Source organism: Peromyscus leucopus, chromosome 6 (assembly GCF_004664715.2).
Source record: "Peromyscus leucopus breed LL Stock chromosome 6, UCI_PerLeu_2.1, whole genome shotgun sequence".
Classification (NCBI taxonomy): domain Eukaryota; kingdom Metazoa; phylum Chordata; class Mammalia; order Rodentia; family Cricetidae; genus Peromyscus; species Peromyscus leucopus.
Window position 1 is genome coordinate 95,417,587 of NC_051068.1, and position 27,052 is coordinate 95,444,638.

The 27,052-nt window shown below is 41.4% G+C and overlaps 1 protein-coding gene across 4 annotated transcripts in view; it reads left to right on the forward strand.

Annotated features, from left to right (window-relative positions):
- The window catches only part of Pde5a (phosphodiesterase 5A), a 192,900-nt gene that overhangs the window by 57,806 nt on the left and 108,042 nt on the right, over nucleotides 1–27,052 (forward strand). For all 4 annotated transcript variants that reach the window (XM_037207047.1, XM_037207046.1, XM_028881454.2 and 1 more), the window contains exons 2-3: nucleotides 2,561–3,149; nucleotides 22,773–22,862. In XM_037207047.1, the coding sequence (XP_037062942.1) occupies nucleotides 2,565–3,149; nucleotides 22,773–22,862 (675 nt within the window). In that variant the 5' untranslated portion in view covers nucleotides 2,561–2,564. The remainder of the gene's footprint in view (nucleotides 1–2,560; nucleotides 3,150–22,772; nucleotides 22,863–27,052) is intronic.

The window sequence follows — 27,052 nt, forward strand, 5'->3', positions numbered from 1 at the left end:
TGATAATGACTATTCTTTCAAGTATACTCATTATACATTCTTTTCAGTTCAATGCTTTTGATTTATAAAATATGGCCTGTTTCCAGAGAAATATAGACATGATGGGATTTCATTAGATTTTTTTTAAGGACCCTTTTTCTTTGGGTTCTCTGAGTTCATATTTTTTAATATATTTATAGTGTGGCATCAGTTATGATACAATGTAGAGGATTAGAGAATGTGTTATCATGAGTGATCATATTCTTTCTGTGCCTTCGCTGTTTAAATTTGGTTTTGACTTTCAAATCTGCTCAAATTAACAAGATGCCTTCTTCATGACAGGCAGTGATGGATACACCAGAGAAGTCTATGTTCTCCTATATTACAGCGCCAAGAATAGGAGACCTGGATGTACCACCAGATCACAAAATAGATTTGGTTCAGACACTTATATTACTTTCATAGTTTAGAAAGTAAGATTGTTAATGTCTTCCTCACAAGGTTTAAAGAAAATGATACTTTGTTGTTTGAGACAGGGTTTCTCTGTGAAATCCTAGCTGTCTTGAAACTTGTAGACCAGGCTGGCCTCTGACTCACAGAGATTCACCTCTGCCTCCTGAGTGCTGGGACTAAAGGCATGCACTATCATGCCTGGCTGATACTTTTTAAAATAAAAGTAATTGACTATTTCTCAAAATCCCCTAGCATCAAGGAAGAGATAGGAAAGGAGATACACAATCCTCGGCTGTAGAAGAGACTTACCTTGCTGTCACTACCTTCCAGGTCTGGCTTCAGTGACCCACAACCTATTACCTCAGCACTGTGAAGCTGAGGCAAGAGAACCAAGAGTTCAAGGCCAGTGTGTGTACAGAGTGAGATGGCTGTTTGAAAAATCAAAATAGTTGATCTTCTATCCAGTTTTCTTGAATCCTACATTATATATATATACATACATATATATATACATATATATATAAAGTTAAATATATGTATTTAACTTTAAGTTTTCATTGCAGTACTTTAGACAGATCCAAATAAAGGGTTGTGAAAAATAAAATGTCATTAATGGCCCCATGGTGGTTTGAAAGAGATTGACCCCGTGGGGTTGTACATTTGAATATCTGGTCCCAGTTGGTGGACCTGTTGGGAAAGGATTAGGAGGATTGTTGAAAGAGGTGTGTCATTAATGAGGTCAGGCTTTGAGGTTTCAGAAGATCAGGCATCATTCCCAGTGTGCCTTTCTGCCTCCAACTTGCAGATCAGGATGTGAGCTCTCAGGTGTTTCTATTGCTCGACCATCATGGCTGCTAACCCTCTGAAACCATAAGCTGCACATTAAACGCCTTCTTTTATAAGTTGGCTTGGTCATGGTCTTTTACCACAGCAATAGAAAAGTAACGAAGAGAATAGTTGATACCAGGGTGTGGACTATTGCCTCGACAGGCCTGACTACAGTGTGTTTTTGGAGGAATGTGGAAGACTTTGGGACTTTGGACTAGGAAAGCATTTGGTTGCTGTAAGCAAGGCTGAATGGGCTATCTTAGGATTTGGAAGACAGTAGTACTGAGCAATGTGGATTGTGTAGGTCCAGCTCAAGAGGTTTCAGAGGGGGACAATATTAGCAACTGGACCTGAAAGCATTCTTGTGACATTTTGGCAGGGAATGTGGCTACGTCCTAACTGTGTCCTACAAATCTGCCTGACAGCTTAATATTGACTCTGTTGCATGGTTATTAGTAATCACTGTTATGCAGGTCTGCAGTGAAAAAGAACAAGCAGGAAAAAATGCAAAATATGCAGTTTGAAGAGAAGCGTAACACCAGAAAATTTAATGTTGGAGTCAAGGCTTGTACTGAAAGAGATGAGAAAATTAAAGAAAGACCGGATTCAAAGTGGAATAAAGGGAGGAGGGCCCTGAGGGCAAGACCCCATTAGCTAAGCTTCCAAGGAATTTTCTATTTCTAAAAGGACACAAAAATAAAGCTGCGAAGAGCCCAAGGTCTGATACACACTAATGACACACTCTAGCACTGAGCCCCAGTCCCAGGTGAAGATTATTTATATTAGTGCGCAAACTACTGTTAATGTCAGTCTAGTGTCCCTTGGTTGCTATGCTGTGTATAGCCAGTCATCTGCTGGAATTAGAATGCTGCTTGTCTTTGTTACAGCAGATAGAATTGCAGTCAAATACCCTTGTATTTCCTTTGGCACATGGTAAAGGAACTTTGTTTCTTACAGAGAGAAATTGCCATCCACAGAGATGTTCTTTCTTTCTTTCTTTCTTTTTTTTTTTGGTTTTTCGAGACAGGGTTTCTCTGTGTAGCTTTGCGCTTTTCCTGGGACTCACTTGGTAGTCCAGGCTGGCCTCGAACTCACAGAGATCCACCTGGCTCTGCCTCCCGAGTGCTGGGATTAAAGGCGTGCGCCACCACTGCCCGGCTAGATGTTCTTATATGTATAAGAACAGTCTGGAAAGATTGGAGAGTGACTCCACTGTGCATTGACAGGATTTTTGGAAGCTTTAGGAGGTAGTACTATTTTTCCTCAAATATCTAACCCGTCTACACGTTTCATTCTGCAGAGAAATGGTCAACGCATGGTTTTCAGAGAGAGTTCACACCATCCCAGTATGCAAGGAAGGCATCCGAGCCCACAGCGAGTCTTGCTCCTGCCCTTCGCAGCCAAGTCCTCATGCAGAGACCACCACCCCTGCAGCCCCAGCCAGGAAAATCTCTGCCTCAGAATTTGACAGGCCTCTTAGACCCATTGTTGTCAAGGATTCCGAGGGAACTGTCAGCTTTCTCTCCGACTCAGGAACAAAGGAACAGATGCCACTAACCCCCCCAAGATTTGATAGTGATGAAGGGGACCAGTGCTCCAGACTCTTGGAATTAGTAAAAGATATTTCCAGTCACTTGGATGTCACAGCCTTATGTCACAAAATTTTCTTGCATATCCATGGACTCATCTCCGCCGACCGCTATTCCCTATTCCTTGTCTGTGAGGACAGCTCCAAAGACAAATTTCTGGTCAGCCGCCTCTTTGATGTCGCTGAAGGTTCGACCCTGGAGGAAGCTTCCAATAACTGTATCCGCCTGGAGTGGAACAAAGGCATTGTGGGACATGTGGCAGCTTTTGGCGAGCCCTTGAATATCAAAGATGCCTATGAGGTAAATAGAGGTCCATAGAACATCAATGATTGTGAGTGAATGGCGGGAACATGGGAAATGGAGGTGTAATAATTTGCATAGTTATTTAAAACTGGAATGTTGCCAGGGCTGCAGCTCAGGGGTGGCATGCTTGTTGTGCAGAGTGTTGGACTGAATCTCCAGCCTCAGGGGATTGGAGAGATTAAAAACAAAAACAAAACTAAGGGTCTTATAAGCTGCCAGCTTATCGATGCCAGTTTTTCTTCCCTAGTACTTCAGTACTAGTCAGGGCCCAAGGGAAGTGTTTTCTTTTTCCATTTACTATAATGTAAGCAGATCCATGTCATAGTGCATTCTGATGATTCTAGCTATTTCTATATGAACTTCGTGATTTTGAACTGGGATTCTAAAATGACAGGTCCAAAACCTGTCAAAATAAATGTCACCTTCTTCTTTCACTCAGGAAGCAGTGGAGAAGTCACTCCCATCTTCTGAGAGCCCCGGTGACACCGGCGCGTGGTTTTCTTTGTTTCCGTCCTTGCTTGTCTTTTTTCGCTCTTTCTTGGGTGCCCTTGGGGCTTGCACTCAGCTGCAGTTAGGTGATGAGCACGGGAGAGCTGGGTATCGCTCAGCTTTTAGTGGTAAGGCTTTGTTTGCAAAGATACTAGGGAACTTTATATTTGCACATCACTGACTTTGGAAGTATTGTCAATACCTAGTCTCATTTTCCTATTTTCTTTAAATTTATAAAACTTTATTACAGTGAACTTACAAATAAAAATATCATGCAGCTAGATGAACATAGTCACTCAAACTAACACTTGGCAAGTCCAAAACTTTATATATCTAATGAATAAATACTATTCAATTAGAATAACCGTTCTGAAACCGTGGAGCTTAGGTTTTTTATTTTCACTATCCATTATTTTTATCCACAACAAATTTGCTTTACATCCTTTACCTCAGTCCTGTCCTTCATCATTAATATTACTATTTTCTTCTTTCCTCTAAATGTTCCCACACGTATATTTGTTTACATACATAATGTATACATTGTAGGCTAGGATCCACGTATGAAGGAGAACATGTTTTGTTTTGTTTTTTCTGAGCTTGGATGACTTTGTAAATATTATGCATTCTATGTCCATTTTCCTATAATTTTTTTTATTTCACAGTTTAGTAGAACTAGATAGTATTTTATATAGTTACTAGATTTTCATTGTCTATCTGGTGATGGGCATCTCGGCTGGTTCTATTTTCTTGCTATAGTAATCGAGCAACAATAAACATGTGCAAATATTTCTATGATAGGGTATGGAGTGCTCTAGGCCAGTGCCCAGGAGTGAGATAGCTGAGTCATATGGTATTTCTATTTCTTTTTAAAATTTTTTGGGGAACCTACAGTTTATTTTCATAACGACTATAATAATGTGTACCCCACCAACAGTGAGTAAGGTTTCTCTTCTCCAACTCCTCCAACATTTGTCAGATTTCTTTTCTCCATTTTTAAGATTTATAAAACGTTTATTTTATGTGGATGAGTGTTTTATCGGCATGAAAGTATGTACACTGTGAGCATTCCTGGTGCCTGTGGAGGCCAAAAAAAGGGTGCTGGATTCCCTGGAATTCAAGGTACTGACCATGTGGATGCTGGGAACCAAACCTGGTTCCTGGGAAAGAGCAGGAAGTGCTCTTTACTTCTGAGGCCATCGCTCCAGTACCTGTCATCAGATTTCTTAATAATAGCCACTCTGAAAGAGTGAGGTGGTATCTCAAAGTATTTTAAATTTGCATTTATCTAATGACTAGGGATGCTGAACACTTTAAAATAGTTGTCCATTTGTTTCCTTTTTTTTGGAAATGGTCTATTCTGCTCATTAGCCCAATTCTTAATTGGCCGTTCTATTTCTTTGATACCAAATTTCTGCAGTTCTGCATACATTCTGGTTATTAGCCTCTTGTCCGGAAATGGAAAAGATTTTCTCCCATTCTCTGGCTGTCAATGTGCTCTGCTGGTAATTTCCTTACTTATGCGGAAACTTGAATTTCACGAAGTCCCATCTGTTGATGGGCTCTTGTGAGGCTGGTTCTTGTGCAGTCAGTTCAGAAAGCTCTTCTCTATCCCAATATCTTGAAGAGCATTCCCTGGGTTTTTGTCTCACGGTTTTAGCATTTTTAAAAAAGATTTATTTATTTACTATGTATACAGAGGAGGGTGCCAGATCTCATTACAGATGGTAGTGAGCCACCATGTGGTTGCTGGGAATTGAACTCAGGACCTCTGGAAGAGCAGCCAGTGCTCTTAACCTCTGAGCCATCTCTCCAGCCCCGGTTTTAGCATTTTAGTTTTCAAATTAATGTCTTTGATCCATTTCAGTTGATTTTTGTACAAGGTGAAAGATATGAATCTAATTTTATTCTTTTACAGGTGGATGGATATCTAGTTTTGCTTTCATTGTTGGATAGAATATTGTATGTGTATACATGTACACACACATATGTTAAGTCTAGTTGATTGGTAGTGTGTTTTAGCTGTGAAGTTCTTTGTCTGCTCTAATATGGAAGACTTCTCTAAATATGGGAGTAGAGTACCAAAGCTCCCCACTGTTATTATGCCAAGACCTACATGTCCTTTTATCCTATATAGTGTTTGTTTTATGAAATTAGAGCCCCCAGTATTTGATGCATGCGTGTCTAGAATTGTTGTCTCTTCTTGATGAATTGTTTCCTTTATTAATATCTAGTGTCCCTTTTAACTCTTCTAATTGGTTTTGGTTTGAAGTTTACTTTATCTAACATAAGGATAGCTAGGCCTGCTTGTTTATGGTTTCCACTTGCTTGGCAGTTTGTTTTCCATATTTTTTTTTTTTTTAATTTTACAACATCATTTATTTCAACATAATAGCCACAGATTCCCCTGTTCTCCCACTCTCGCCCCCCTTCCCCCTTCCCCCATCCCACCCCCCATTCCCACCTCCTCCAGATCAAGGTCTCCCCCGAGGACCGGGATCGACCTAGTAGACTCAGTCCAGCCAGGACCAGTCCCCCCCTCCCAGACCGAGCCAAGTGTCCCTGCATATGTCCCACGATTCAAACAGTCAACTCATGCAACAAGCCCAGGACCCGGCACTAACACACGGCTGCCTCCCAAACAGATCAAGCCAAATGACTGTCTCACCCGTTCAGGGGGCCTGATGCAGTTGGGGGCCCCTCAGCCTTTGGTTCATAGATCCTGTGCTTCCATTCGTTTGGCTATTTGTCCCTGTGCTTTATCCAACCCTGGCTTCAACAATTCTCGCTCATATAAACCCTCTTCTTTCTCACTAATTAGACTCCCAGTGCTCCACCAGGGGCCCAGCCATGGATGTCTGCATCCAGATTCCTCAGACCTTCCTTGGATGGGGTTTATGGCACAACTAACAGGGTGTCTGGCCATCCCATCACCGGAGTAGGTCAGTTCCTGCCGTCTCTCGTCCATTGCCAGCAGTCTTTTCTGGCAGTATCTTTGTGGATCTCCATGGGCCTCCCTAGCTCTCTGCTTCCTCCCCTTCTCATGTGGTCTTCATTTACCATGGTCTCCTATTCGTTGTTCTCCCTCTCTTTTCTTGATCCAGCTAGGATCTCCCACTCTCTTTCCCTCGACCGTCGCTCTTCATTGTTCCCACTCATGACCAGGCTGTTCATGTAGATCTCATCCATTTCTCCATGTCTTTTTTGGGGTCCCGTTTTCCAGGTAGCCTCACTGGTGATGTGAGTAGCAGTTCAGTCATCCTTGTTCCACATCTAGTATCTTCCTATGAGTGGGTACATACCATATTTGTCTTTCTGAGTCTGGGTCACCTCACTCAGGATGATTTTTTCTAGATCCATCCATTTGTCTGCAAACCGTATGATGTCATTGTTTTTCTCTGCTGAGTAGTATTCCATTGTGTATATGTGCCACAATTTCTTTATCCATTCTTCAGTTGAAGGGCATCTAGGTTGTTTCCAGGTTTTGGCTATTACAAACAATGCTGATATGAACATAGCTGAGCAAGTGCTCTTGTGGTATGATTGAGCATTTCTTGGGTATATGCCCAAAAGTGGTATAGCTGGATCTTGGGGGAGATTGATTCCCAATTTTCTAAGAAAGCGCCATATTGATTTCCAAAGTGGTTGTACAAGCTTGCATTCCCACCAGCAGTGGAGGAGAGTTCCTCTAGCTCCACAACCTCTCCAGCATAAAGTGTCTTCAGTGTTTTTGATCTTAGCCATTCTGACAGGCGTAAGGTGGTATCTCAGAGTTGTTTTGAGTTGCATTTCCCTGATGATTAGGGATGTTGAGCAGTTCCTTAAATGTCTTTCAGCCATTTGGGTTTCCTCTGTTGAGAATTCTCTGTTTAATTCTAAAGCCCATTTCTCAATTGGACTGTTGGTCGTTTTGATGTCTAATTTCTTGAGTTCCTTATATATTCTGGATATCAGTCCTCTGTCACCTGTGGGGTTGGTGAAGATCTTTTCCCATTCAGTAGGCTGTCGCTTTGCCTTGTTGACCGTATCCTTTGCTCTACAAAAGCTTCTCAGTTTCAGGAGGTCCCATTGATTGATTGTTTGTCTCAGTGTCTGCGCTACTGGTGTTATATTTAGGAAGTGATCTCCTATGCCAATGCGTTCAAGATTACTTCCTACTTTCTCTTCTAGCAGGTTTAGAGTAGCTGGATTTATGTTGAGGTCTTTGATCCACTTGGACTTAAGTTTTGTGCACGGTGACAGATATGGATCTATTTGCAGCCTTCTACACGTTGATATCCAGTTATGCCAGCACCATTTGTTGAAGATGCTTTCTTTTTTCCATTGTACACTTTTGGCTTCTTTGTCAAAAATTATATGTCCATAGGTGTGTGGGTTAATGTCAGGGTCTTCAATTCGATTCCATTGGTCCACATGTCGGTTTTTATGCCAATACCAAGCTGTTTTTATTACTGTAGCTCTATAGTAGAGCTTGAAGTTAGGGATTGTGATGCCTCCAGAAGTTGTTTTATTGTACAGGTTTCTTTTAGCTATTCTGGGTTTTTTGTTTTTCCATATGAAGTTGAGTATTATTCTTTCCAGGTCTGTGAAGAATTGTGTTGGTATTTTGATGGGGATTGCATTGAATCTGTATATTGCTTTTGGTAAGATTGCCATTTTTACTATGTTAACCCTGCCTATCCATGAGCATGGGAGATCTTTCCATTTTCTGACATCTTCTTCAATTTCTTTTTTCAGGGACTTAAAGTTCTTGTCATATAGGTCCTTCACTTGCTTGGTTAGTGTTACCCCAAGGTATTGTATGTCATTTTTGGCTATTGTAAAGGGTGATGTATCTCTAATTGCCTTCTCATCTTCTTTGTCCATTGTATATAGGAAGGCTACTGATTTTTTTGAGTTGATCTTGTATCCTGCTATGTTGCTGAAGGTGTTTATAAGCTTTACCAATTCCTGGGTGGAATCTTTGGGGTCACTCAAGTATACTATCATGTCATCTGCAAATAGGGAAAGCTTGACTTCTTCCTTTCCAATTTGTATCCCCTTAATCTCCTTATGTTGTCTTATTGCTCTGGCTAGAACTTCAAGTACTATATTGAATAAGTATGGGGAGAGTGGACAGCCTTGCCTCGTTCCTGATTTTAGTGGAATTGCTTTGAGTTTCTCTCCATTTAATTTGATGTTGGCTGTTGGTTTGCTATATATTGCCTTTATTATGTTTAGGTATGTTCCCCGTATTCCTGATCGCTCCAAGACTTTTATCATGAAGGGGTGCTGGATTTTGTCAAATGCCTTTTCTGCATCTAGTGAGATGATCATGTGGTTTTTTTCTTTGAGTTTGTTTATATGGTGTATTACATTGATGGACTTTCGTATGTTGAACCACCCTTGCATCCCTGGGATGAAGCCTACTTGATCATGGTGGATAATTGTTCTGATGTGTTCTTGGAGTCTGTTTGCCAATATTTTATTGAGTATTTTTGCATCAATGTTCATGAGGGAGATCGGTCTGTAGTTCTCTTTCTTTGTTGTATCCTTGTTTGGTTTAGGAATCAGGGTAATTGTAGCCTCATAAAAGGAGTTTGGTAATGTTCCTTCTGTTTCTATTATGTGGAACAATTTAGAGAGTATTGGTATTAACTCTTCTTTGAAGATCTGGTAGAATTCTGCGCTGAAACCATCTGGTCCTGGGCTTTTTTTGGTTGGGAGACTTTTAATGACTGTTTCTATTTCCTTAGGGGTTATTGGGCTATTTAAATAGTTTATCTGGTCTTGATTTAACTTAGGTATGTGGTACTTATCCAGAAAAATGTCCATTTCTTTTAGGTTTTCCAGTTTTGTGGAGTAGAGGTTTTTGAAATATGACCTTATAATTCTCTGGATTTCCTCAATGTCTGTTGTTATGTCCCCCTTTTCATTTCTGATTTTGTTGATTTGGATTCTCTCTCTCTGTCTTTTGGTTAGTTTGGATAAGGGCTTGTCTATCTTGTTGATTTTCTCAAAGAACCAACTCTTTGTTTCATTAATTTTTTGTATTATTCTCTTAGTTTCTAATTTATTAATTTCCCCTCTCACTTTGATAATTTCCTGGCGTCTATTCTTCCTGGGAGACTTTGCTTCTTCTTGTTCTAGAGCTTTCAGGTGTGCTGTTAAGTCACTAGTGTGAGATTTCTCCAACTTCTTTATGTGTGCATTTAGTGCTATGAATTTCCCTCTTAGCACTGCTTTCATTGTGTCCCATAAGTTTGGGTATGTGGTGTCTTCATTTTCATTGATCTCTAGGAAGTCTTTAATTTCTTTCTTTATTTCTTCCTTAACCCATTGGTGATTTAGTTGAGCATTATTCAGTTTCCATGAGAAAGTAGGTTTTCTGTAGTTTTTGTTGTTGTTGAGATCTAACTTTAACCCATGGTGGTCTGATAGAACACAGGAGGTTATTCTAATTGTTTTGTATCTGTTGAGATATGCTTTGTGGCCAAGTATGTGGTCAATTTTAGAGAAAGTTCCATGGGGTGCTGAGAAGAATGTATATTCTTTCTTGTTAGGATGGAATGTTCTGTAGATATATATTAGATCCAATTGGGTCATGATATCAGTTAAGTCCTTTATTTCTCTGTTAAGTTTCGATTTGGGAGATCTGTCCAGTGGTGAAAGTGGGGTGTTGAGATCTCCCACTATTAATGTGTGGGGTTTTATATGTGGTTTAAGTTTTAGTAATGTTTCTTTTACATATGTGGGTGCCCTTGTGTTTGGGGCATAAATGTTCAGAATTGAAACTTCATCTTGGTGGATCTTTCCTGTGATGAATATGTAATGTCCTTCTTTATCTCTTTTGATTGATTTTAGTTTGAAGTCTATTTTGTTGGATATCAGTATGGCTACCCCTGCTTGTTTCTTAAGACCATTTGATTGGAAAGTCTTTTCCCAGCCTTTTATTCTTAGGTAGTGTCTGTCTTTGAATTTGAGATGTGTTTCTTGTATGCAGCAGAAAGTTGGGTTCTGCTTTCGTATCCATTCTGTAAGTCTATGTCTTTTTATAGGTGAATTAAGTCCGTTGATATTAAGGGATATTAACGACCAGTGATTGTTCATCCCTGTCATTTTTGGTGGTAGTGTGTGTGTACTTCCCTTCTTTGGGGTTTACTGTTGTGGCTTTATCTATTGCCTGTGTTTTCGAGTGTGTATCTGACTTCCTTAGGTTGGAATTTTCCTTCTAGTGCTTTCTGTAGGGCTGGGTTTGTGGATAGGTATTGTTTAAATCTGGCTTTGTCTTCGAATGTCTTGTTCCTTCCGTCTATGATGATTGAAAGTTTTGCTGGGTATATTAGTCTGGGCTGACATCCATGGTTTCTTAGTGTCTGCATTACATCTGTCCAGGTCCTTCTGGCTTTCAAAGTCTCCATTGAGAAATCGGGTGTTATTCTGATGGGTTTACCTTTATAGGTCACTTGGCCTTTTTCCTTTGCTGCTCTTAATATTCTTTCTTTATTCTGTACATTTAGTTGTTTAATTATTATGTGTCGAGGGGACTTTTTTTGGGGGTCTAGTCTGTTTGGTGTTCTATAGGCTTCTTGTATCTTCATAGGCATTTCCTTCTTTAAGTTGGGAAAGTTTTCTTCTATAATTTTGTTGAATATATTTTCTGTGCCTTTGAGTTGGTATTCTTCACCTTCTTCTATCCCTATAATTCGTAGGTTTGGTCTTTTCATGGTGTCCCAGATTTCTTGGACATTTTGGTTCATGACTTTGTTGGCTTTAGTGTTTCCTTCGACTGATGAAACTATTTCTTCTACTGTATCTTCAATGCCAGAAATCCTCTCTTCCACCTCTTGCATTCTGTTGGTTATACTTGCATCCGAAGTTCCTGATCTTTTACTCAGGGTTTCTATTTCCAGCATTCCCTCTGTTTGTGTCTTCTTTATTTTTTCAATTTCCTTTTTCAGTTCTTGGCCTGTTTCCTTTGTTTGTTTCATTGCTTTTTCATGATTTTCTTTCAGTGTTTTATTGTTTTCTTCCAGGACTTTAATGTTTTCTTCCAGGACTTTAATGTTTTCTTCCAGGAATTTATTTTTTTCTTGGAGGGCTTTATTGTTTTCTTCTAATTTGTTTGCTCTTTCCTCTAGTTGTTTATAGCGTTCTTCCAATTTCCTTGTCTTTTCCTCTACACAAGCCTCTACCTTCTTCATGAAGTTACTCATAAGGCTACTTTCTTCTGCTTCTTCCAATTTTTGGTGTTCAGGTCTAGATGTTGGAGGCGGGCTAGGTTCTGGTGATGCTGTATTGCTCTTCATTTTGCTGTATGTACTTCTGCCTTGACGTCTGCCCATCTCCTTGTGGTTCTTTCTTCGTCTTATCAGTGTACTTGTTTCAGAAAGAGCTGACAGATTCAGGAAGACTCTCTCTTTTGTCCAAAAGGGAGTTCTCTTGTCCTACTCTCTGGTCCAGAAGGGAAGTCCGGGGCGGGCTCTGGTCCAGAGTGGCAATGGGAGCAGGCTGGGAGCTGGGGGCCGGTCTCTAAGTCTCAGGAAGTGGCTGGAGTCGCGGGCAGATGGGCGTGGGGGCAGGGCGCGGAGATTGCAGGGGCTGCCGGGGGGCTTGGAAAAGGGGATCCCTCCCGGTGGGGCTAGAAGGGGAGCTGCCCGGTAGCCAGAACCTGGTGCCAAGTTGGGCAGGTCTTCCCGGAGTGGCTGGTGCCCAGGGATTGGGTCCGGGTTGGACCCGGGTACTCACCTCTGGACCAGAAGGGAAGTCGGGGGCAGGCTGGGAGCTGGGGGCCGGTCTCTAAGTCTCAGGAAGTGGCTGGAGTCGCGGGCAGATGGGCGTGGGGGCAGGGCGCGGAGATTGCAGGGGCTGCCGGGGGGCTTGGAAAAGGGGATCCCTCCCGGTGGGGCTAGAAGGGGAGCTGCCCGGTAGCCAGAACCTGGTGCCAAGTTGGGCAGGTCTTCCCGGAGTGGCTGGTACCCAGGGATTGGGTCCGGGTTGGACCCGGGTACTCACCTCTGGACCAGAAGGGAAGTCCTTGTTTTCCATATTTTGATATGAGTTTTTGGATATCTTTGGTGGCTAATTGTGTTTCTTGGAGACAATATGTAGTTGGTTCTTGTTTTTAAGATCCACTTTATTAGTCTACATCTTTTAATTGTAAGTTGAAGCCATTCATATTTAAAGTTATTATAGAAAAGGGTTTTCTATTTTCTATAAACTTGTTGGGATTTTTGTTGTTGTTTTGCTGGGCTGTTGGCATTCTTTTCCTTGTCTTTTGGTTCCAAGGGTTTGTTGGTTTGCTGTGTTAGATGTGGTTGTTTCACTGGAGAGTTTATTTCGTCTTTCTGTTTCTTTTATGGAGTGTACACTTTCATGCATTCTTCCAAAGGAGCTGTCTTTCTTCTTCCTCCCTGTCAAGTATCCCATGAAGAATTTCCTTCAGTGCTGGCTAGGTTGTCATGTATTGCCTTAACTTATGTCTGTATTGAAATACCCTTACTTATCCATCAATTTTGAAAGATAACTTTGCTGGGTCTCTCATTCTTGATTCACAGCTATTTATTTCCAGAGCTTGAAATATTTAATTCCAGGCTATTCTAACTTTTATGATTTCTGAAAATTCTGAGGGTAATTCTGATAGTTTTCTCATGCTGTTTTTCAGGGTATTTCTTCACTTTTTATTTTTGATGTTGCTTCCCAGACAGTCTCTCCTTTATTGATTCTGTTTGGAGTGTTATATACCTCTTCTGTTTAGGTGTCTATTTCTTCCTCTAAGTTTGCTGTTATCATTTCATGACATAGTTTGTCTATTTCATTTAATTTTAGCTCTGCTCCTTCTGCACTATGAATATTCAAGTTTGGACTTCTGAATGTATCCCAGAATTCTTGGAAACATCATTCCTGGTTCTTAATATTTTTTTTTCATTATATATGTCTATTTGTATTTGTCTTGACTCTGTCCTCCATTCTTGAAATTCATTTTTCTTCATGGTCTTCATGTTAATGATGGTGCTTGGTGTGTGTGTGTGTGTGTGTGTGTGTGTGTGTGTGTGTGTGTGTGTGTGTGTTTATTGATCTTATCCTTCATTTCAAGTATTTCTATTTGGTTCTTTTTCAGTGTTTCAATCTCCTTTCTTATTTTTTCTCCCATATTTTGGATTTTCCCCTTCAGTTTACTGTTTTACTGACTTTGGAGATTGTCTTGTTGAAGTCTTAGATATATTTTGTTAATTCATTCATCCTTTTGTTTGCAAATGATTAATATTCTATTTTGGAGTAAGGCTCAGAATTCTTTCCCAGTCATTCAGCCGTCTCTGTGGTTTTGGATCTCTAGAAGGGGAACTGGTCAGTTGAGATGCGTCATGGTGGTAGCTGTATCGTTTGCTTTGCTGCGGTTTGCTCATCTGTTAGAGTGAATTTGTCTTTCAGTTTTTACTTCTGTTTGTTAAGAGTATATGTGAATATTTTGTTCTATGAGGAGTATTTGCATCAAGTACAGCTGTGGAGATTGGTGAAACTTGGTGATGATTGTCAGATGGCGTCAGATGGACCACAGCAGTATAGTCTCCTGGACCTTAAGGGACCATTGGAACCCTAGTGTCAAAGTCTCACACCCACAATGACCTTCGATACCACTGGAGTGAAGCCTCTGTCCCTCTGGGGACCCTGAGCATACTGAAGCCAAAGCTTTGGCCTTGCATTGGCCCTGGAGGCCACTGGAGCTAGACGTTTGGTCACCTGCTGCTGTCAGTCCCACTGGAGTCAGAGGACTTTTTCTTGTCCTTTTTTTTTTTTTTTTTTTTTTTTTTTTTGGGTTTTCAAGACAGGGTTTCTCTCTGTAGCTTTGCACCTGTCCTGGAACTCACTCTGTAGCCCAGAATGGCCTTGAACTTACAAAGATTTGCCTGCCTCTGCCTCCCGAGTGCTGGGATTAAAGGCGTGCACCACCACCGCCTGGCCTGTCTTGTCTTTTTAATCAAATAAAATTATGCATATGTTCTTTTTAAGTGGAAATTTGGGCATATTTTAATGAAAAGTTTTGAAAGTTCTATGTTTATTACAGCTATGTACAGGCCTTTGTTTTCATATTTCCCATTTAAAATGCATTATATTTATTAAAGATGTATTTATTATTTATTTTAGATGTTTGGGTGTTTGCCTGCATATATATCTATGCACCATGTGTATATAGTGCATGCAGGGGCCATTGGAGGCCATTGGATCCCCTGGAAGAGGAATTATAGGCAGTTGTTAGCTTCCATATGGGTTCTGGGCATCTAACCTGGACCCTCTAGACAAGCAGCCAGTGTTTTTAACTGATGAGCCATCTCTCCATCCCCTTAAGATGAATTAGAATTCTTTTCTCTTTTTTTGTTTTTTTGAGATAGGGTTTCTCTGTGTAGTTTTGGTGCCTGTCCTGGATCTTGCTCTGTAGACCAGGCTAGCCTCAAACTCACAGAGATCTGCCTGACCCTGCCTTCCGAGTGCTGGGATTCAAGGTGTGTACCACTGCCTGGCGAATTATAATTCTTTTTTTTTTTTTTTTTTTTTTTTTTTTGTTTTTCGAGACAGGGTTTCTCTGTTCTGTGTAGTATAGTACCTAAGAATTGTTCTAGCTATGTACTACATGCTACACTACGAAGGCTCAGGGTTGGTGTGGCCCAGCTCACTACGTTCCCAGTGCCTGTTTTAGCGCCTGGTGGATAGGACTTGATAATATTTGCTGGATTAAGATTATACTAGATACAATGGCTAACTAGAATTTCTAGCATAAGTATCAGATTTCAGGCTGGTCATATCTGTCAAGGCAAGTGTCCTCAGGGTCAGGTTTGACATAAGTGAGGAAGGTGGAGAAAGACTTCTTTGAGAAGGAAAGTCTTGGTGAGCCCTGGAAAATATGGAGGATTCAAATAACTTGGATGTGGGCCTGATGAGATCCACCAATAGAGAGAATTGTGAGGGAGAGTCAGGGAAATTGGACTGTGGACTGTAAGTGTCTGAGTGTGAGTAGACATTAGGGAGCTGTGGGGTGCACTCCTGGTCCAACTCTCTATGAGGGAGATAGTATTGAGTCAGAACTGAAAGGAGGAATTGAAGAAGCTTTGGAGGGTGACAAGTATTGTAGCTGGAGTTTTCTCTCTGGGTCCTGCCAAGCCCTGGCAGCCCAACAGCCCACTTATAAAATAAACACAGACGCTTATAGTATTTACAAACTGTATGGCCGTGACAGGCTTCTTGCTAACTGTTCTTATATCTTAAATTAACCTATTTCTATAAATCTATACCTTGTCACGTGGCTCATGGCTTACCGGCATCTTCACATGCTGCTTGTCATGGCGGCGACTGACAATGTCTCCCTGACTCAGCCTTCCACTTCCCAGAATTCTCCTCTCTCCTTGTCTTACCTATACTTCCTGCCTGGCCACTGGCCAATCAGTGTTTTATTTATACAGAATGATATCCATAGCAGAATATGTCTTAAACTGTGTTTTGGGAGGATAAAATTTTATCTTCCCCAGTCATAAAAAAATCGAAAGAAAGAAAACCGAGAAGCTGCGAGGATAGATTATTTTAACAATCTGTGTGTGAGGAAGTGGGTCCCTGAGCTCCACTCCAAACTGAAAGATGGGAAGATGGGAAGATGGGAAGAGAGGAGTGGAGTTCCAGCATGAGAAGCTGCCGAGCTCGGCAGCTGGTGGGAGACGGCAGGGACAGACGAAAGGAATCAGACATGGCTGGAGTTTTAGGAACAGTAGATGAATCATGACTCAGGGCTATCAGGGCAGGGATGTGACACGATAGTTCAGGCAGTTTAACTCCTAACATGTTTTTTTCCCCAGAACCCGTTGTGTATACATTCTTTTCAGTTTTGATGCTGTTTGAAAAATTTAGTGGTCCTCTGGGTGCTCCATACCACCACACTGTAGCTGACTCCAAGAACCAAGAACCATATCCTTCTTTTTTTTTTTTCCTTTATTTTATTTTACAATAGTATTCAGTTCTACATATCAGCCACGATTCCCTTGTTCTCCCTGCTCCTGCCCCACTCCCTTTCCCCCCAGTGTACCCCTCATTCCCACCTCTCCCGAGGACTGAGATCAACCTGGTAGACTCAGTCCAGGCAGGTCCGGTCCCCTCCTCCCAGACCGAGACAAGTGACCCTGCATAAGCCCCAGGTTTCAAACAGCTAACTCATGCAATGAGCACAGGACTTGGTCCCACTGCCTGGATGCCTCCCAAACAGATCAAGCCAATCAACTGTCTCACCTATTCAGAGGGCCTGATCCAGTTGGGGGCCCCTCAACCTTTGGAAGAACCATATCCTTCTATTCCTGCCAATTTTTCATGTCCTTTCTCATCCTGCTGTAGGTGACAGCAGGATTTCTGTTTTAGAGTCCCAAGAATGCTAGGATCATACTTACTCTGTAGCTTTGCTGAGAAAGCTGTCATTTGTCCCGTGGTGCTGGGTGTTTCCTGCATGTCAATTCTTCACTCACCTGCATTTTATCTAATCTACTTACCATGTTAAAGTTTGACAATGTGTTCTTGCTTTGTAGTTAATAGTGGTTGAATTCTTGGGCTGTGGTCTAGGATAACCAGCTCTTCTCATTGACACCAATCTTAAGGGCGTAGCCTGTCAGCCTTGGATTTTTCCTTCTCTTCACCCATGGTACCCTACAACAGGGTTTATGGTGGCCTTACAGACTTTCATGGCCATTAATTCCATCATGAGTGTGGAGTTCATCCATGTTCTAATTTACATTGGTATTAGCACTGGAAGTCATTTATGTAATGGAAAATTCATCTCTCAGCTTCAAGCATAATTTGAGTCATAAAAACACTGTCTCAGAGCCTTTTGTGAAAGTAGTCAGAATACGAACACATGTTCGGATGCTGCCTGAGTCTGGCTTCTTTAACCAAGAACCAGTAAAAATGACACTGTCGTTGTTTGTTCCTTAAGCTCATGTGTTTACAGAACACTTTCAAGGTTATAATGCACCAGAAATCTAAGAGGGAGACATGAAATGTAATAGTGTTTATATGGAAGCTGAGAACAATTTTTAAATCTTCATGGATACTTTAGTTGTGAGAAATTATCAACATTTGAGTCACTATTTAAAAATTCATCACAGAAAATTATATAAAATAACACAAATTTGAAAATACAGTTAAAATTGATAAACTAACACATTGTCATATTTCAAGTATAAGTCAATGTCCTCAGCTTAGTCCAGTGAATGATTCTGTTAGACCACGAATACCAAGGAGAGGATTAGCTGGCAGGAGCCGTTTAAACACTGACTGATGTTGAGTCTTATGACTTCCTAGTTGGGGAAACTTCCTCAATGTGGCATTGAATTTACTACTAGTAAGACAAAATCAAAATATTTATCAATGAGAAGGTAAGGAAATGTTAGTATGTGTAAGATACTGACTTAATAAGACATGTTATCATAATAACAAAATATCCAGTACCTACACAAGACCACCTGAACCTGGTCCACTTTCTAAAGAAAGTTTTGTAGCCCTCCCCTGTGGTTGTTTTTATGTTGTGAGGCTTTATATTTATATTAAAACTCCCGCCTCTCTCCTGAATTGACTCAAATGCGAACTTCAGGTTCTGCTTCCTTCCGCGTGGCCACTCCATGTGGACCTTGATTTCTGGAGAGCACGGATGACATTAATGAGGATCCACATCACCACTGACACAGCTGTCGTCATGTAACTGCTGTTCCTCCAGCCCTCCTCCCTTACCGTACCCTTCCCTTTCATTTTTTTCCAGAGGACCAAATCGACTTATGTCACTCTGCGCTCCTGTCTTTCTACTGAAGGATTCACACAGACCCCTTCTTAAAGGAGTATGACATCTCTCTGGTGAATTCCTAATGAGTACAGTTATTTCCAAAGTAAATATTAGAACAGGAAAGAGCACCAGTAGATGCATCAATTTAGATAAATGATGATCTCTTTGCGGTGCTCTTGTGCCCCCAGGGAACACAGTCTGGGAACTGCTGTGTCTGTACTTGCTCATGTTCATGCTCCAATTTTATCTTTAAAATGCCATTCTTGGAGAAAATGAGCCTTACTTGGCGATTCTTTTGTGTTTTTGTTTTCTGTTATTTTCATTTTGAATTCATAGATCAGTGTAAGAAACTTGCACACACTCCTCGGTTCTCTACTGGCCTTTCCTCCTTTGCTTCGTCATGTCCCTCTTTCCTTCCTTCCTTCCTTCCTCTCTCTCTCTCTCTCTCTCTCTCTCTCTCTCTCTCATGTAAGTCACACATGCTTAGTATTTCTTTATAATTAGATAAGTGGAAGACATACTTTTACTAAATATTTTATCCTGGTTTTAATTTTTATATTGGTGTGTGTATGCCCATGTGTGTGTGTATGTGTGTATGTGTGTGTGTGTGTGTGTGTGTGTGTGTGATACCACATGTGTAGAAGTCAGAGAACAACTTACAGCTTTGGGTTGGTTCTCTCCTTCCACCATGAGATGCCCATGGCTTGAACTCAGGTTTCCAGGCTTAGTGGCAAGACTGTTTACCCACCCAGTCATCTCACTGGCCCTTCATTGTGTGCTTTTTAATAAGAACATTCTTCTTCCTACAACAAAATGATCAAATTTAGAAAAGTGGACAGCGGTACAATGCTATTATCTAATGTATACTAAACATCTTATAGTTCTTATTAACATTTTTCAGTTATCCTGTTAAATAACCCTGGTACAGTTATTTTTCTTTCCCACCAGGATGTAATTCAGGATCACATTTTGCACAGAGCTGTCATGTTTCCCTCCAAGTTAATATAGTTTATCACGGTGTTTGTCTTTCTTGATTTAGATCTAGTTGAAGGGTACAGGACAGCTATTTTTTAGATTGTCTTTCATGGGTCGACTGAAGCTAGGCTCTTTTTGCAAGAACATCCACAGATGTCTAATTTTGAGACCTTCCTTGGTCTTCCAAACAACAGCCAATTCTCCATTTTCCTGTGTGATGTGGGTGTTTACAATCCTGTTTAATTCTAATACTACCCTGGAGGCACAAGCCCTGTATGTTAAGACTGTAGCCCCAACCTCAAATGGGACCCTGGGAACCCACACTTCCTCCATATTGTCTGCAGTAAGAGTCCCTGTGACTTTGTCAGGTTCAGTCATTTGATCAGATGATCCGCAGAAGTCAGCACAATGTTAGACCTTTCGTTAAAACTCTGAAACAGTTAAACTGAAGGGAACACAGGATGGGAAGGGGGGAGGGAGAAAGGTCTGGACCCTCTCTGGTTCTTGGCTACCTCAGCACGCGGATATGAGGTCATTCTAGAAGTTCCACTGACCTTACCTCCTATATTTGTGTGCAGATACAAATTCTATTGCTTTGATTAAATAGTTGAGTTAAATCCTCTTCTTTATAAGTTGAATTTGTAATTACAAGATTCATTAACAAAATTATCACAAAAGATACATTTTTATTCTTAACCCTTGATTTAGTATCATGTACAACAATTCACTAATGATTAATTTTTACTTCTTCAGCCCATCACTATCAGTATTCTTTCTGCTTTCCTTAGATACAATGAAGTCTAAAGATAAAAATGTCTAGATATGCAAAGATAAAATAAGAATTATTTTACTAGAAACATTTAGCTAACACCACCTGCATGTCCGAGTCAAACCTTGTGCATATTTTCTGGAACAAAAACCCAAGAATGCATGATGCTCATAATGTAAAGTATTTACACTGATTTATCTTTTCCTTTGAAGCTATCTTTAAAGCCGACTTCAGTTCTACCCTCCTGAGAAAACTGGCCTCATTTCTGACCCCATTTGATGGAATCTGGTGTAATCACCTACTTCATTCACGGCTTCGTCTTTGGACGACTTCAGACCAATTTAAAGAAAAAAATAGAAATGACCTTCAAAAGAGGAGGGCTTTCCTGAGTGCATATTCCATATTCCTGAGGGGAATTCCCAATGCAGCTTTTGGAGCAAGGATACTGTTTTTAGGTGGAGCCCAGAACTTGTGGGGTCTGTATGCTCTGAATGCTGGCTTCCATGCTCACCTTACAGTCTGTGTTTATATCCGATTTTCTTTTCTACAGTTTCAGTCCTAATGGACAAGCTTTGCTTTGAGGATTATAAAGGTAAAAATGACCACATCTGATAATGGTAGTATCATTTATGATAATTCTCCCAATTATTAATAACTACCAAGTACTAAGGATATAGTAATGGATAAAAAAAGAGAGCAATTTTTAAAATAGAACTCTCACAGAATTAGAGAATATAGCCCAATTTAGATCTTTCTAATCTAAATAATAATGGAAAACTGCCTTTTAACTTTATTTAACCCACATTTAGAACTTTTACACTTTTATTTATCCTTTGTAATTCTTAGGTATGTATCCCCATGCTTTAAAAAAGGGGAGGGGGTGCGGCTGGAGAGAAGGCTCAGTGCTTAAGAGCACTGGCTGCTCTTCCAGAGGTCCTGAGTTCAAGTCCCAGCAACCACATGGTGGCTCCCATTGCAACCATCTGTAATGAGATCTGATTCCCTCTTCTGGTGTGCATGAAGACAGGCCACTCATATACATAAAATAAATAAATATTAAAAAAAAAAACCCTCCTAGGACCTACGCTCTCTACCTTGCTAATGCGGTGACCCTTTAATACAGTTCTTCGTGTTGTGGTGACTCCAACCATACAATTATAAAACAACAACAACAAAAGTAAAGATGGGGCTCGGCAGCTGCTGCCCATGCAGAGGACTGGAGTTTGTTCAGCTCCTGACACCCACATCAGAGAGTTCACAACTGCTCTAACTCCAGCTTCGGGGCATCTGGTGCCTTCTGGCCTTCTTGGGCACTGGCTTTTATAGGCGCACACGCTTACCCATACAATTAAAGTTTTTTTAAAAGCCAAGAGATTCAAGTGCTAACAGAATCCTTACGAACACCCCTGTAGAAGCAGCAGCACGTTGGAGGGCAGAGCCAACACCCCCCACCCCCTTCCCCCGCTGACGCCTTCGCCCGCTGACGCCTTCGGCAGCCAGAAGACTTTCCCTACACTTTAAAACCAAGCAAGGATCTGTGGCTTTGATGCAGACAAGAATTTTAGGACCAGCCAGTTTATGATGCGGAGTGGAGGTTTAAGAAAACTCTTTGTGCATGAGCTTAAGCATAAGGGTGAAGAGAAAGAGAGGCACTCAGAAGAAAGTGAGATGTGCCCAGGAGTGTGGGCACGGGGCACCCACGGAGGAGGAGGGCTCACTGTGTGTTAGACAGTCACATACAGGATGGGGGGGGGCTTGAGGTTACTGTCTTCAAAGAGTTGTTAAGAAACCTCTAGGAGGCCCCTGAGTGGCTCTTCCTGGGCACCTACAGGATGACAGCTGATAAGGTTAGGGTCTTATCTACAGGAATGCAGGAAGGTATCTTTAGGGTAAGCAAAATTAACAGATTTCTGGACTAAAAAATCAAATACATTCAGGCCTAGGTCATTGCTACTTTAACAAAAGATAGCTGTTTATGAAGTTAATATTAATTTTATGCCAATAGTTTTTATGGAAAGTGTTATTTGTTCTAGAATTGGAGGTTTCCATCCAGCTGGCCAGAGGCTTTAGCCAGACTCCAGGATGAGGGGCTCCTTTTCTTTTCCACTTCCCCATAATTTTCTTTGTTTTGTTATCCTGACAGGGTACTGTGAATGTGTAGAACAACCCTTACACTGGAAATTACGTCATTTGTTGGAAAGGTTTTAGGACAGAGCTGCTTTTCTGTGAGTGACACAGTTAACAGCGGACAGTAGACAGATGGAGTCAGACAATTTTCGTCAGAGGTCAAAGATGCTGCTTTTTCTTCAACCATAAAACTCTCTAAATATTTGTCTGCCATTTAGTTTGGAACAGTTGATAAAATCTTGGTTTGGGATGGGGCACTTAGTTTTCATAAACACTGGAACCCCAGAACAGCCCTTATATTTATCTTTGTCAAATGTTAGGGGCTTACCTGATTTGATGCCCTTCATAATGACAAAATCATTACTCAATAGTAACAAGGAAAGTCAAAGGTTAGATTTCTCTAATCTAATGTATGAGAAAAATCAAATCAATCTTTGTACAGGTAGGCCAATAAATTGGATTTCTCTTTCCTTCCCAGGATCCTCGGTTCAATGCAGAAGTTGACCAAATTACAGGGTACAGGACACAAAGTATTCTTTGTATGCCAATTAAGAACCACAGAGAAGAGGTAAGCCAATTTTGCATTTCCTATAAAAGGTCACTTCTAAATATTTTTTTGTTTTGAAACTATTTTTTACTCTGCACATTTCTGAACACTATAGTGACAATTATCATTTAAGTTAATATATAAACACTTAAATGTTCTGCTTGAGTTTTTTTTAACTATAGTTACAGGGTTGAATACTGATTAGAAACTTGCCCATGACCATTAATTGGGAAACAAATTGTATACATTTCACTTCTTATCTAATGGATAGGAATGCTAATGGATTTATTTCACATTGTATGTTATTGTCTAAATAATGCTTATTTCACAAATAATCATCCAGTTGCTACGGTTATCAGTTGATTTCTTCGGGTCTACATTATAATTTTGAATGCCTAGAGATCATAGCTAATTTCAATGACATATATTTAGATGTGAAATTATAACAGGTGTGTGAAAATATTGTGTATTTCACCTAGCTAGAAGATTTGGATTCTGTTAGCTCTCTGTTCCCTCTTCATTTTACATGTCTATGAAAAAAATAGTAGATTGTCAATTAAACTGAATGTTCCAATTGTACATTCTCAAATCTGAAGTCACATTACAATCAACTTGGGGATTTTGAAAGATTGACAGTTGAATGAATCATGGTTTTAAAGAGAGTCGATAGGATGCTTATGGATAGAGCTGAGATTTATTATGGGAATTGGAGGCCAAGAAACCAATCATCTTCCTTCATTAACCCAGAGAATTATTACAGGGGGTGGTGTAAATCACTGTGAGACCTAAGGCCTAAAACCTTGGGGGCTTCTATGTAGGATCAAATCCAAAGGTCTTAGGGCCCAGAGTTCTGATGCATGGAGTTGGGAGGTGGTCAGCTCAGCTTGAGGAGTGAGGGCAATTTGCCTCGGCCTCTGCCTGTCTGGTCTACCCAGACCCTGAGTGGACTGGTCAGTGCCCACATGCATTGGTAGTGCCCACATGCATGGCAGGTGAGGAATGTTCTTCATGGATCGGTTGATTCAGGTGCTATTCCTTCCTGAGACACTCTGACAGACACACCCAGAAATGGTTGTACCTGCTGTCCAGGCTCACTAAAAGAGGTTGATATATAAAATTAACCTTTAACACCAGGTAAACCATAACATCTGTATTACCTGTTTTCTGATGCTATGGTAAAACATCTTGACCAAGGATAATGTGAGGAAGAAGTTTTATTTTGGTTTGTGTTAACAGAGGGAGAGTCTACAATGGTGGGTGGGGCATGGCAGCCAGAGTGGGAAGCTGAGAGATCACATCCTCAAACTCAAGCACAAAGCAGAGAAAGTGACCCAGAAAGCAGGGCAAGGCTGCCTCCACCGACATGCTTGACCTCCCCAGAGCCTCCACAAATAATAATAGCACTACCAACTGGGGACCGAGCCTATGGGAGACATGTCTGATCCAAACCACCACAAGGTCCATAGAGATTCTGGGTGCCGATGTGTTTTCCAAGCCCACTGTGTGCTCCCATAAACCTTGTGCTTGTCTTCATCAGTCTTAACTACAAATGCATAGCACAGAATTGTCTGCATGGGCAGTGGGACAGCCGAATAAAAACTCGTGCCTTTCTTAGGGTTTATCCTAGCATTGGATTTGTATCCAACAAGGGTCTGATGTCAACCAGACCTGTCTTCCTTTTAAGAACGTCCCTTCATTTCCTCTTACAGGCATACTTAGCTTTTCAATATGCGGGCTGGGCCAGTGCTCCTAGCTTCCTAAGACTTCTCACATCACGCACACCCTGGTTAGGGTGTGTCTCCAGAATGAATGTGAGAAGCAGCCGTAGTACTGAGGTGTGTGCTTGTTACTTGTCGTTCTACTGGAGGAATGTAAATGAACGTCAAGAAGACGCCTGGGGTTTTGGACTTCTCAGACTCCACAGCATCGAAGGGAGCTAGGTGGATGCAGGTAGAATGACCAGCTGGCCTCAGTTAATGACCCCGCCTCTCCCCAAAGCTGTCGGGACTACAGATGCCCAGCACTTGGCTGCCTGAGGCAAGTCCCCTGCGAACTGCACCCTTTCCTCTGGTCTCCCCCTCTCCCCCTCCATTATTGATTCCTCGAGGGTTTCTCATTTTGGACGATTGCCGGTTACACTGAAGCTCTCGGACTTGTGGGGATTCCTTGTCAGGCCCTTAAGGTGGCTAAGTTTTAAATGACAGGTTCTCTGTTAGGGTGTGCCTGGCCACGGCCCTCTGAGTCACATGCAGTGGCCTTCTCTGCTACACTCCACTACTGACCCTTCTGCATGAGGAGGAATCGCTGTTGGACCAAAACCCACAACTGCTTTTGGGGTTTGCGAGGCTGTGGCTTGTCCCGAGGCCAGGACTGCCTGTCTCTATTCACCTTTGGGATGAGGCGTCGGCTGCCTCCTACCAGGGAGCCTGGCTGGAGCTGCCTGACGTGGTTTGCTTTTCGGTGCGGTTCTAATCTTTTCCTCCACGTGTTTCTATCTTCGCCTTTGTGGAGTCCCAAAGCCCTTCTTCTCCTTCCTTGAACAGTGTGAAAGAAATGTTTTGTTTTGTTTTGTTTTTTTAGATATTTCTTTTCTCCTTTATCACATCAGGGAGAGGCAGCCTTGCGACTACTAACATACCAGAAGTCTCTCAAAAAACCTTTACACGAAAATTTACAGGCCCAGTGAGGCTTTCAGGGATAATTGTAAAGCTTGTTTGCTCTGAGCTTGAAGCCCGTCTTATTGCTTCCTGAATGACTAATCCGGGTTAATCCCTTTACCTTCAGTTCCCTTCTCTGCAGAGTGGGGTAATAAAGACCCACCTCCAGAGCTGCGCCCTCCAGGCAGAGGGCCAGGCATGCTTTTTGACACTGTGGAAACGTCAGGAGACACCAGCCAGTGCTTTTTGAAGGAACACGGCTAAGTAACAGTAATGGAACCTGTAGGAGAAGGAATGAGAGAGAAGCCAGAGGCTGTCACTAACCACCTGGAATCAGGTGGGCCCGGATGACAGTGGGATAGCCCTGGACTCTGTCAGTCTGTTTGCTAGCCTCTAACTGTGAACTTTAAAAGAAAAATGGCTTTCTGTTCTTTTGTCCTGTAATTGAGGCAGAATGGATTTGCCTTGTTTTTGTTTAAGTTGTTCGGGTTACGCTATCACCCATTCTAGTTATTTACCAGAAAAGAGCCATGGTCATTGAATTACTGTTTATCTCTTGTTTATAAAATATTGTATACTTTTCAGTGACAGCAGTTTTTCAAGGGAACTAGTTCTGGCAGCTGCATGAATGGAGCAGTTGTGTATTATATACTGAAGTCTGTGCTCTGACATAGGCCTGGACATTCTGGAAGACTTTTAGGAGTCATTAAAATCCTGAAAATTGCCTCTTTCCCATCCATCCATCCATCCATCCATCCATCCATCCATCCATTTATTTATTTATTTATTTATTCATTCATTCATTTATTTATATCCATCCATTCGTTCGTCCATCCGTTCGTCTGTCTGTCTGTCTGTCTGTGTGTGTGTACATGCATGCATGTGAGTGTACAAATATACACATGGAGATAGAAGGTAGCTTTTAGGACTTGGTTCTCTCCTTTCACTGTGTGGGTCCCAGGAATTGAACCCATGTCTTTAGGGTTAGCGGCAAGCACCTTTACTTGCTGAGCTATCTGGCCAGCCCCAGGCTCTTTTCTTGTGAGATATTTCGGCAAATTGAAATTTTCAGTAGTCCTTTTCAATAATGTTGTAATATTATCTAGTATAATAGTATATTACGTTATAATCCATTGATGTAATGGATATAGCAACATCATTTCAGAAGCCGGGATCATAGCTCCTTGCACAGCGTAGAGAATAAGTTTTTGTATTCCTCCCTCTTCTCCTCATTTCCTCTTAAGATAGGGGTTAATGGGTTACAAAAACAAAACGAAACTAGTGAAGCTTGAGGAAGCTAAAATATTCTATTTCAGAAGGGTCGAAGAGCTCTTGGCCAGAGGCAAATGAATGGCCAGAAACAAAAACCAATCAAAAGAGCTGTCCAGGTTGTGGATGAGAGTGGACAAGCGGCGTGGAACGGGACTCGGGGAGGAATTGTCTTAGGTGTAGAAAACAGTTGCCACGAGTGGTGTTTCTGGAGTAACTACTGTGGGGATGGTTCTAGAAGCCTGCCATTTCCTTAACACCCCTGGAAGCAGTCACCTTATTCCC